Source organism: Pygocentrus nattereri, chromosome 25, assembly GCF_015220715.1.
Source record: "Pygocentrus nattereri isolate fPygNat1 chromosome 25, fPygNat1.pri, whole genome shotgun sequence".
NCBI lineage: Eukaryota > Metazoa > Chordata > Actinopteri > Characiformes > Serrasalmidae > Pygocentrus > Pygocentrus nattereri.
This window is the reverse complement of record NC_051235.1, coordinates 326,283-338,772: the sequence shown is the minus strand read 5'-3', so window position 1 is coordinate 338,772 and position 12,490 is coordinate 326,283. Positions and strand designations below refer to the sequence as shown.

Sequence of the window (12,490 nt, the reverse complement as noted above, 5' to 3'; positions counted from 1 at the left end):
AAACATGAAAGGAAGAAATAATAGCTGAAAACTTCATAAAAGGATAAATATGGCAACTAAAATGAAGCAAATAAATAAAATGATAAATGAAAAAAAAAAAAAAAAAGTGTGTGAGAGTTTGAGAGTGTGTGTGAGTGTGAGAGAGTTTGAGAGTGTGTGTGAGTTTGAGAGTGTGTGTGAGTGTGAGAGTGTGTTTGAGAGTGTGTGTGAGAGTGTGTGTGAGTGTGAGCCTGTGTTTAAGAGTGTGTGTGTGTGTGAGTGTGAGAGAGAGTTTGAGAGTGTGTGTGTGTGAGTTTGAGAGTGTGTGTGAGTGTGAGTTTGAGAGTGTGTGTGTGTGAGTGTTAGAGTGTGTGTGAGTGTGTTTGAGAGTGTTTGAGAGTGTGTGTGTGTGTGTGTGTGTGTGTGTGAGTGTAAGAGTGTGTTTGAGAGTGTGTGTGTGTTTGAGAGTGTGTGTGTGTGAGTGTGAGAGTGTGTGTGAGTGTGAGAGTGTGTGTGTGTGTGTGTGTGAGTGGTGGAGCTGGTTTTACAGGAAATCAGAGGACAGGGTGTTTTAAGCCGTCTCTCAGGCTGTCGTCCTCATTCTGATCTGTTTGGTCACTCAGACTGTGAGACAGCATGGACACTGGAAACATCGGCCGACTGCCCTCTGGACTGAGCATCTGCTGCTCCATCCCCGACATGCTCTACCTGCCTGAGCTGGTGAGGAAATAAACTCAGCCATTTGTTATTTATCCTGTTTTCTTCTACACTGAAGACGTCGCTGTGGCGTCGCGTGCGTAACGGCGCTCATGGTGGAAGATTATACCCTGCCAGGTGGCACGATGCTAACCAGACGCCCGAATGTCCTCACGGCTGTGGGCTTAGCTTTGTTCTCCGGCGGCCTGTTGTTTGAATTTTCCGTTCCACCGTAACTGGAGCGGCAGGTTCAGCATCCTGGCTCCTCGAGTTCGCAGTTTGGCTCCTCAGACTGTGGAGCTGTTTACTAATCTAAGACTAACTGACTAAACAGTGATGCGTAATCCGCAGTTACGGTTTAGTTATGTGAGGCTTGGAGCTGCGGTCAGTCATCCTGGCTTTCGGGCTGAATTAGGCATAAAGGTGTGGCGGGCTGAGCTTCCTGGAGCGGCCGGCTGGGTGAAGGCATACAAGACGTGGAATGATGTGGGTTTTATGTTTAATTACGGTCTGAGAACCGCAGCCGCAGTGAAGCTGCAAGATTGTTTTTGACAGCCAAACCAGTCAGACGCGTTCCTGACAGTTAGCTCAGCGCTAAAATATGCGTTTGCATGTTCTTCTTATTATCGTTCCTACTGTTCTGTTGTTTTAGGCACTGCATTGTTAAAGGCTGCAGTGAATACATTCTCCAAAAACATGGTTCTTACTTTTCTTTAGTAAAGAAAATGGCTTATATGGAACCCTGAAGACTCAAAGAACCCTCTGCGTGATTAAAGGGTTCTCTGCATGCTGAAATGGTTCTTCAGAGTGCTGTGTATGTGGTGTGTCTTGTTCTATATAGAACCTTTTTGAAAGTGATGATATATATCACCAAAAAATGGTTCTTCTGTTGGTACACTCTTCAAAAAGATGGTTCTTCAAGGGTTCTTTAGTAAAGAAAATGGTTTTATGCGGAACTATGAACACTTAAAGAACCCTTTGCGTATAGAACCATTTTCACGATTAATGCGTGAGTGTAAATGCGTGAGTGTAAATGTGTGAGTGTAAATGTGAGTGTAACAGTGTGAGTGTAACAGTGTGAGTGTAAATGTGAGTGTAACAGTGTGAGTGTAAAAGTGTGAGTGTAAATATGTGAGTGTAAATGTGAGTGTAACAGTGTGAGTGTAACTGTGTGAGTGTAACAGTGTGAGTGTAAATGTGTGAGTGTAACAGTGTGAGTGTAACAGTGTGAGTGTAAATGTGTGAGTGTAAATGTGAGTGTAACAGTGTGAGTGTAACTGTGTGAGTGTAACTGTGAGTGTAAATGTGTGAGTGTAAAAGTGAGTGTAATAGTGTGAGTGTAACTGTGAGTGTAAAAGTGTGAGTGTAAATATGTGAGTGTAACAGTGTGAGTGTAAATGTGTGAGTGTAAATGTGTGAGTGTAAATGTGAGTGTAACAGTGTGAGTGTAACAGTGTGAGTGTAACAGTGTGAGTGTAAATGTGAGTGTAACAGTGTGAGTGTAAAAGTGTGAGTGTAAATATGTGAGTGTAAATGTGAGTGTAACTGTGTGAGTGTAACAGTGTGAGTGTAACAGTGTGAGTGTAAATGTGTGAGTGTAACAGTGTGAGTGTAACAGTGTGAGTGTAAATGTGTGAGTGTAAATGTGAGTGTAACTGTGTGAGTGTAAAAGTGTGAGTGTAAATATGTGAGTGTAAATGTGAGTGTAACAGTGTGAGTGTAACTGTGTGAGTGTAACTGTGAGTGTAAATGTGTGAGTGTAAAAGTGAGTGTAATAGTGTGAGTGTAACATTGTGAGTGTAAAAGTGTGAGTGTAAATATGTGAGTGTAAATGTGAGTGTAACAGTGTGAGTGTAACAGTGTGAGTGTAAATGTGTGAGTGTAACAGTGTGAGTGTAACAGTGTGAGTGTAAATGTGAGTGTAACAGTGTGAGTGTAAAAATGTGAGTGAAAATATGTGAGTGTAAATGTGAGTGTAACAGTGTGAGTGTAACAGTGTGAGTGTAACAGTGTGAGTGTAAATGTGTGAGTGTAAATGTGAGTGTAACAGTGTGAGTGTAACAGTGTGAGTGTAAATATGTGAGTGTAAATGTGAGTGTAACAGTGTGAGTGTAACTGTGTGAGTGTAACTGTGAGTGTAAATGTGTGAGTGTAAAAGTGAGTGTAATAGTGTGAGTGTAACAGTGTGAGTGTAAAAGTGTGAGTGTAAATATGTGAGTGTAAATGTGAGTGTAACAGTGTGAGTGTAACAGTGTGAGTGTAAAAGTGTGAGTATAAATGTGTGAATGTAAATGTGAGTGTAACAGTGTGAGTGTAAATATGTGAGTGTAAATATGTGAGTGTAAATATGAGTGTAATAGTGTGAGTGTAGAAGTGTGAGTGTAAATGTGTGAGTGTAAATGTAAGTGTATATGTGTGTATATAAGTGTATATGTGTGTATGTAAGTGTATATGTGTGTATATTAGTGTAAATGTGTGTATGTAAGTGTATATGTTTGATTGTAAGTGTATATGTGTGTATGTAAGTGTATATGTGTGCATATTAGTGTAAATGTGTGTATGTAAGTGTATATGTTTGATTGTAAGTGTATATGTGTGTATGTAAGTGTATATGTGTGTATGTAAGTGTATATGTGGGTATATAAGTGTATATGTGTTTATATAAGTGTATATGTGTGTATGTAAGTGTATATGTGTGTATGTAAGTGTATGTGTGTGTATGTAAGTGTATGTGTATGTATGTAAGTGTATGTGTGTGTATATAAGTGTATATGTGTGTATGTAAGTGTATATGTGTGTATATAAGTGTATATGTGTGTATGTAAGTGTATATGTGTGTATAGTAGTGTTTGTGTAATTATATAAGTGTATATGTGTGTATGTAAGTGTATGTGTGTTTATATAAGTGTATGTGTGTATATAAGTGTATATGTGTGTATGTAAGTGTATATGTGTGTGTGTATGTAAGTGTATATGTGTGTATGTAAGTGTATATGCGTTTATATAAGTGTATATGTGTGTATGTAAGTGTATATTTGTTTATGTAAGTGTATGTGTGTGTATATAAGTGTATATGTGTGTATGTAAGTGTATGTGTGTGTATATGTGTTTATATAAGTGTATGTGTGTGTATATAAGTGTATATGTGTGTATGTAAGTGTATATGTGTGTATGTAAGTGTATATGTGTGTATATAAGTGTATATGTGTTTATATAAGTGTAAATGTATGTATGTAAGAGGATATGTGTTTATGTAAGTGTATGTGTGTGTATGTAAATGTATGTGTGTATATAAGTGTATATGTGTTTATATAAGTGTATATGTGTGTATGTAAGTGTATATGTGTGTATATAAGTGTATATGTGTGTATGTAAGTGTATATGTGTGTATATAAGTGTATATGTGTATGTAAGTGTATATGTTTGTATATAAGTGTATATGTGTGTATATAAGTGTATATGTGTGTATGTAAGTGTATATGTGTGTATATTAGTATAAATGTGTGTATGTAAGTGTATATGTTTGTTTGTAAGTGTATATGTGTGTATGTAAGTGTATGTGTGTTTATATAAGTGTATGTGTGTGTATATAAGTGTATGTGTGTGTATATAAGTGTATATGTGTGTATGTAAGTGTATATGTGTGTGTATGTAAGTGTATATGTGTGTATGTAAGTGTATGTGTGTTTATATAAGTGTATGTGTGTGTATATAAGTGTATGTGTGTGTATGTAAGTGTATGTGTGTATGTAAGTGTATATGTGTGTATGTAAGTGTATATGTGTGTATATAAGTGTATATGTGTTTATATAAGTGTATATGTGTGTATGTAAGTGTATATGTGTATATGTAAGTGTATGTAAATGTATGTGTGTATGTAAGTGTATGTGTATGTATATAAGTGTATATGTGTGTATATAAGTGTATATGTGTGTATGTAAGTGTATATGTGTGTATGTAAGTGTATATGTGTTTATATAAGTGTATATATGTTTATATAAGTGTATATGTGTGTATGTAAGTGTATATGTGTATATGTAAGTGTATGTGTGTGTATGTAAATGTATGTGTGTATGTAAGTGTATGTGTATGTATATAAGTGTATATGTGTGTATGTAAGTGTATATGTGTGTATATAAGTGTATATGTGTGTATATAAGTGTATATGTGTGTATGTAAGTGTATATGTGTTTATATAAGTGTATATGTGTGTATGTAAGTGTATATGTGTGTATATAAGTGTATATGTGTGTATGTAAGTGTATATGTGTGTATATAAGTGTATATGTGTGTATGTAAGTGCATGTGTGTGTATGTAAGTGTATGTGTATGTATGTAAGTGTATATGTGTGTGTATGTAAGTGTATATGTGTGTATGTAAGTGTATATGTGTGTATATAAGTGTATATGTGTGTATGTAAGTGTATATGTGTGTATATAAGTGTATATGTGTGTATGTAAGTGCATGTGTGTGTATGTAAGTGTATGTGTATGTATGTAAGTGTATATGTGTGTGTATGTAAGTGTATATGTGTGTATGTAAGTGTATATGTGTTTATATAAGTGTATATGTGTGTATGTAAGTGTATATGTGTTTATATAAGTGTATATGTGTTTATATAAGTGTATGTGTGTGTATATTAGTATAAATGTGTGTATGTAAGTGTATATGTGTGTATGTAAGTGTATATGTGTTTATATAAGTGTATATGTGTGTATGTAAGTGTATATGTGTATATGTAAGTGTATGTGTGTGTATGTAAATGTATGTGTGTATGTAAGTGTATGTGTATGTATATAAGTGTATATGTGTGTATGTAAGTGTATATGTGTGTATATAAGTGTATATGTGTGTATGTAAGTGTATATGTGTGTATGTAAGTGTATATGTGTGTATATAAGTGTATATGTGTTTATATAAGTGTATATGTGTGTATATAAGTGTATATGTGTGTATGTAAGTGTATATGTGTGTATATAAGTGTATATGTGTGTATATAAGTGTATATGTGTGTATGTAAGTGTATGTGTATGTATGTAAGTGTATATGTGTGTGTATGTAAGTGTATATGTGTGTATGTAAGTGTATATGTGTTTATGTAAGTGTATATGTGTGTATGTAAGTGTATATGTGTGTATGTAAGTGTATATGTGTTTATATAAGTGTATATGTGTTTATATAAGTGTATGTGTGTGTATGTATGTGTATGTGTGTTTATATAAGTGTATATGTGTGTATGTAAGTGTATGTGTGTGTATGTAAATGTATGTGTGTATGTAAGTGTATGTGTGTGTATATAAGTGTATATAAGTGTATATGTGTGTATATAAGTGTATATGTGTGTATATAAGTGTATATGTGTGTATGTAAGTGTATATGTGTGTATGTAAGTGTATATGTGTTTATGTAAGTGTATATGTGTTTATATAAGTGCATGTGTGTGTATGTATGTGTATGTGTGTTTATATAAGTGGATATGTGTGTATGTAAGTGTATGTGTGTGTATGTAAGTGTATGTGTATGTATGTAAGTGTATGTGTGTGTATATAAGTGTATATGTGTGTATGTAAGTGTATATGTGTGTATATAAGTGTATATGTGTGTATGTAAGTGTATATGTGTGTATAGTAGTGTTTGTGTGTTTATATAAGTGTATATGTGTGTATGTAAGTGTATGTGTGTTTATATAAGTGTATGTGTGTATATAAGTGTATATGTGTGTATGTAAGTGTATATGTGTGTGTGTATGTAAGTGTATATGTGTGTATGTAAGTGTATGTGTGTGTATATGTGTTTATATAAGTGTATGTGTGTGTATGTATGTGTATGTGTGTTTATATAAGTGGATATGTGTGTATGTAAGTGTATGTGTGTGTATGTGTATGTATGTAAGTGTATGTGTGTGTATATAAGTGTATATGTGTGTATGTAAGTGTATATGTGTGTATATAAGTGTATATGTGTGTATGTAAGTGTATATGTGTGTATAGTAGTGTTTGTGTGTTTATATAAGTGTATATGTGTGTATGTAAGTGTATATGTGTGTATATAAGTGTATATGTGTGTATATAAGTGTATATGTGTGTATGTAAGTGTATGTGTATGTATGTAAGTGTATATGTGTGTGTATGTAAGTGTATATGTGTGTATGTAAGTGTATATGTGTTTATGTAAGTGTATATGTGTGTATGTAAGTGTATATGTGTGTATATAAGTGTATATGTGTGTATGTAAGTGCATGTGTGTGTATGTAAGTGTATGTGTATGTATGTAAGTGTATATGTGTGTGTATGTAAGTGTATATGTGTGTATGTAAGTGTATATGTGTTTATATAAGTGTATATGTGTGTATGTAAGTGTATATGTGTTTATATAAGTGTATATGTGTTTATATAAGTGTATGTGTGTGTATATTAGTATAAATGTGTGTATGTAAGTGTATATGTGTGTATGTAAGTGTATGTGTGTGTATATAAGTGTATATGTGTGTATGTAAGTGTATATGTGTGTATGTAAGTGTATATGTGTGTATATAAGTGTATATGTGTTTATATAAGTGTAAATGTATGTATGTAAGAGGATATGTGTTTATGTAAGTGTATGTGTGTGTATGTAAATGTATGTGTGTATATAAGTGTATATGTGTTTATATAAGTGTATATGTGTGTATGTAAGTGTATATGTGTGTATATAAGTGTATATGTGTGTATGTAAGTGTATATGTGTGTATATAAGTGTATATGTGTGTATGTAAGTGTATATGTGTGTATGTAAGTGTATATGTTTGTATATAAGTGTATATGTGTGTATGTAAATGTATATGTGTGTATATAAATGTATATGTGTGTATGTAAGTGTATATGTGTTTATATAAGTGTATATGTGTGTATGTAAGTGTATATGTGTGTATATAAGTGTATATGTGTGTATGTAAGTGTATATGTGTGTATATTAGTATAAATGTGTGTATGTAAGTGTATATGTTTGTTTGTAAGTGTATATGTGTGTATGTAAGTGTATATGTGTGTATGTAAGTGTATGTGTGTTTATATAAGTGTATGTGTGTGTATATAAGTGTATGTGTGTGTATATAAGTGTATATGTGTGTATGTAAGTGTATATGTGTGTGTGTATGTAAGTGTATGTGTGTATGTAAGTGTATGTGTGTTTATATAAGTGTATGTGTGTGTATATAAGTGTATGTGTGTGTATGTAAGTGTATGTGTGTATGTAAGTGTATATGTGTGTATGTAAGTGTATATGTGTGTATATAAGTGTATATGTGTTTATATAAGTGTATATGTGTGTATGTAAGTGTATATGTGTATATGTAAGTGTATGTAAATGTATGTGTGTATGTAAGTGTATGTGTATATATATAAGTGTATATGTGTGTATGTAAGTGTATATGTGTGTATGTAAGTGTATATGTGTTTATATAAGTGTATATGTGTTCATATAAGTGTATATGTGTATATGTAAGTGTATGTGTGTGTATGTAAATGTATGTGTGTATGTAAGTGTATGTGTATGTATATAAGTGTATATGTGTGTATGTAAGTGTATATGTGTGTATGTAAGTGTATATGTGTGTATATAAGTGTATATGTGTTTATATAAGTGTATATGTGTGTATGTAAGTGTATATGTGTGTATATAAGTGTATATGTGTGTATGTAAGTGTATATGTGTGTATATAAGTGTATATGTGTGTATGTAAGTGCATGTGTGTGTATGTAAGTGTATGTGTATGTATGTAAGTGTATATGTGTGTGTATGTAAGTGTATATGTGTGTATGTAAGTGTATATGTGTTTATATAAGTGTATATGTGTGTATGTAAGTGTATATGTGTGTATGTAAGTGTATATGTGTTTATATAAGTGTATATGTGTTTATATAAGTGTATGTGTGTGTATGTATGTGTATGTGTGTTTATATAAGTGTATATGTGTGTATGTAAGTGTATGTGTGTGTATGTAAATGTATGTGTGTATGTAAGTGTATGTGTGTGTATATAAGTGTATATAAGTGTATATGTGTGTATATAAGTGTATATGTGTGTATATAAGTGTATATGTGTGTATGTAAGTGTATATGTGTGTATGTAAGTGTATATATGTGTGTGTATATAAGTGTATATGTGTGTATGTATGTGCATATGTGTGTATGTAAGTGTATATGTTTGTATGTAAGTGTATATGTGTGTATATAAGTGTATATGTGTTTATATAAGTGTATATGTGTGTATATATGTGTATATGTGTATATAAGTGTGTATGTGTGTATGTAAGTGTATATGTGTGTATATAAGTGTATATGTGTGTATGTAAGTGTATATGTGTGTATGTACGTGTATATGTGTTTATATAAGTGTATATGTGTGTATGTAAGTGTATGTGTGTGTATATAAGTGTATATGTGTGTATATAAGTGTATATGTGTTTATATAAATATACATGTGTTTATATAAGTGTATATGTGTGTATGTAAGTGTATATGTGTGTATATGTGTCTATATAAGTGTATATGTGTTTATATAAGTGTATATGTGTGTATGTAAGTGTATATGTGTGTATATGTGTTTATATAAGTGTATATGTGTTTATATAAGTGTATATGTGTGTATATAAGTGTATATGTGTGTATGTAAGTGTATATGTGTGTATGTAAGTGTATATGTCTTTATATAAGTGTATATGTGTGTATATAAGTGTATATGTGTGTATGTAAGTGTATATGTCTTTATATAAGTGTATATGTGTGTATATAAGTGTATATGTGTGTATGTAAGTGTATATGTGTGTATGTAAGTGTATGTGTGTGTATATAAGTGTATATGTGTGTATGTAAGTGTATATGTGTGTATATAAGTGTATATGTGTGTATGTAAGCGTATGTGTTTGTGGACGTATGTGCAGGTGTTTGGTGGTCTGGTGTGGATACTGGTGGCCTGCACCTACATCGACCCCTATAACCCTCAGGCCTACGTGATGACCGTGTCTCTGTTCTGCTTTGTCATCACCTTCATCTGGATGATGGTCTTCGCCTGTGGATTCCACAACAACCGAGCGTCCTGGGCTGCTGCGGTGGGTTTTAGCCAGATTTACACAGAGAAACCGCCCCAAACGCATACAGCCCCTCCTCCAAATGCATACAGCCCCTCCTCCAAACGCATATAGCCCCTCCTCCAAACGCATATAACCCCTCCTCCAAACGCATATAGCCCCTCCTCCAAATGCATACAGCTCCTCCCCCAAATGCATATAGCCCCTCCTCCAAACGCATACAGCCCCTCCTCCAAATGCATACAGCCCCTCCCCCAAACGCATATAGCCCCTCCTCCAAACGCATACAGCCACTCCCCCAAACGCATACAGCCCCTCCTCCAAATGCATACAGCCCCTCCCCCAAATGCATACAGCCCCTCCCCCAAACGCATACAGCCCCTCCCCCAAATGCGTACAGTCCCTCCCTTCAGAGCTGCACCTACAGCCCCTCCCTTCAGCCCCTCCTTCCCTACAACCCCGCCCCCAAACACATACAGCCCCTCCTTTCAGTGTTCCTTCTAAAGCCCCTTCCTTTAAAGCTCCCTCTATTGCCCTGCCCCCAAACACATACAGCCCCTGGATATCAGTGGTCCACCTCCTTGTCCTGTTGGTGGTCTGCATGATTTGTTCCCATGTACAGAACCTCAAAGAACCCATAGCAGTGCAGAGTAACTGAATGAACTACATTCAGCTTCACGTTAAAGGTCTGTGTGCCCCCTCTGATGATTAGCCAGCGTTAGCCATTAATCCTGCGGTCAGTTGGCTGGCCGCTGGACCGCGAGAGTGAGACAGACGTTTCACTGACAGTAACACTATTACGCTGTGGTGTAGTTCACTCTGCTTGTGACTGTGATTGCTAGTGTGTAATATCTGCTCCTGGTGTTGCAGGACGTGGGGTATCACGCTCTGGCGTCCATACTGTACCTCAGCGCTGCCGTCCTGCTGGCCTACACCACCCTCTTCCTCACGGCCTCCACCTACAACTACAAACTGGACATCGCCGCCGTGGTAAAGACCTGTTCTCAGCATTAGCTGACCGTTAGCTAGCTTAGCTGACTGTTGCAGCGCTAATCTAATCCAGTCGGCACCTCCTTCTCTAAGATCACTGAATATCGACACCATGTTTCACTCTCAGCTCTTTACCATATGGGTCTTAGTTTGTTTTCCAAAATAAAAGTCTCTGTGATTTAAAATCTGTCTGAGGAGAGTAAAAACCAGGTAGAGCTGGAGGGCAGTGATCTGGGTGGAGACCAGCAATGGCAAACAGTCAACCCTAATCCTAGTTCTCTCTCTCTCTCTCTCTCTCTCTCTCTCTCTCTCTCTCTCTCTCTCTCTCTCTCCCTGTATCTCTCTCTCTCTCTGTCTCTCTCTCTCTGTCTTTCTCTCTCTCTCTCTCTCTCTCTCTCTGTCTCTCTCTCTCTCTCTCTCCCTCTGTCTCTCTCTCTCTCTCTCTCTGTCTCTCTCTCTCTCTCTCTCCCTCTGTCTCTCTCTCTCTCTCTCTCTCTGTCTCTCTCTCTCTCTCTCTCTCCCTCTGTCTCTCTCTCTCTCTCTCTGTCTCTCTCTCCAGGTCTTCTCCTACGTGGCGTTTGTGCTGTACGTTATTCACACTGTTTTCTCAGCTTTGCGGTGGAAGTTGTTCTAATGCAGAGAAACAGTGTAAACATCTTTCTCACTAATGGAGCTGCTGCACGCGTGGATCAGCATCTATTATCTGACAGATGTCTGTAAGAATGTTTAAATATCTGTGGTGATCAATGGTGGATGATGTATGATAATCTGTGATAATTTGTGATAATGTGTTATAATTTGTGATGATGTATGATAATTTGTGATAATCTGTGATAATTTGTGATAATTTGTGATAATCTTTGATAATCTGTGATAATTTGTGATAATCTGTGATAATCTGTGATAATATGTGATGATGTATGATAATTTATGATAATCTGTGATAATTTGTGATAATTTGGGATAATCTGTGATAATCTGTGATCATCTGTGATAATTTGTGATAATCTGTGATAATATGTGATGATGTATGATAATTTATGATAATCTGTGATAATTTGTGATAATTTGGGATAATCTGTGATAATCTGTGATCATCTGTGATAATTTGTGATAATCTGTGATAATTTGTGATAATCTGTGATAATCTGTGATAATATGTTCTGTAGATTCAGTTTATTTGTGTATTTGCTGGGTCAGTGTTGGGGGGTGCTGTGTCCAGGTGTGTAATCTGCTGCTCTCTGAACTGCTAATCCTGAAGTACAGTGGTAAAGTCTGATGAAGTGGACGGTGGAGACGCTGGAGTTTGTTGTGTTATTGAACTGATCGGCTGTGAGTGATGATCATTATCCGCAGGTTCCTGTGTGGACCGTGTAGAACAGTTGAGAATGTTCTCTGTAAAGAGGGTGGAGTCAGGAATTCCAAGCATGTCTGCTCCTAAAAACAGAGCGTCTGTCAGCGGAGGTGGAGGCGGTTCTCAGGTGTGGCTGATTTAATGACTCCGTGTGTTCCTGTTTATAGCTGTGGAATGTCACCCTGGGTGGGTCTCTCCCTCACCCCCCCCCCCCCCCCCTCTCTCACTCTCTTTCTCTCCCTCACCCCCCCCCCCCTCTCTCTCTCTCTCTCACTCTCTTTCTCTCCCTCACCCCCCCTCTCTCTCTCACTCTCTTTCTCTCCCTCACCCCCCCTCACTCTCTCTCTCTCTCTCTCTCTCACTCTCTTTCTCTCCCTCACCCCCCTCTCTCTCTCTCACTCTC

General features: G+C 35.9%; 1 protein-coding gene across 1 annotated transcript; it reads left to right on the top strand.

Moving 5' to 3' along the window:
* Positions 1-500: 500 nt before the first annotated feature.
* zgc:153665 (uncharacterized protein LOC768299 homolog) lies at positions 501-12,026 on the top strand. Its single transcript, XM_037534692.1, has 4 exons — positions 501-699; positions 9,597-9,764; positions 10,614-10,733; positions 11,293-12,026. The coding sequence occupies exons 1-4, from the start codon at positions 616-618 to the stop codon at positions 11,365-11,367; spliced, it is 447 nt and encodes a 148-aa protein (XP_037390589.1). The 5' UTR covers positions 501-615; the 3' UTR covers positions 11,368-12,026.
* Positions 12,027-12,490: the final 464 nt, after the last annotated feature.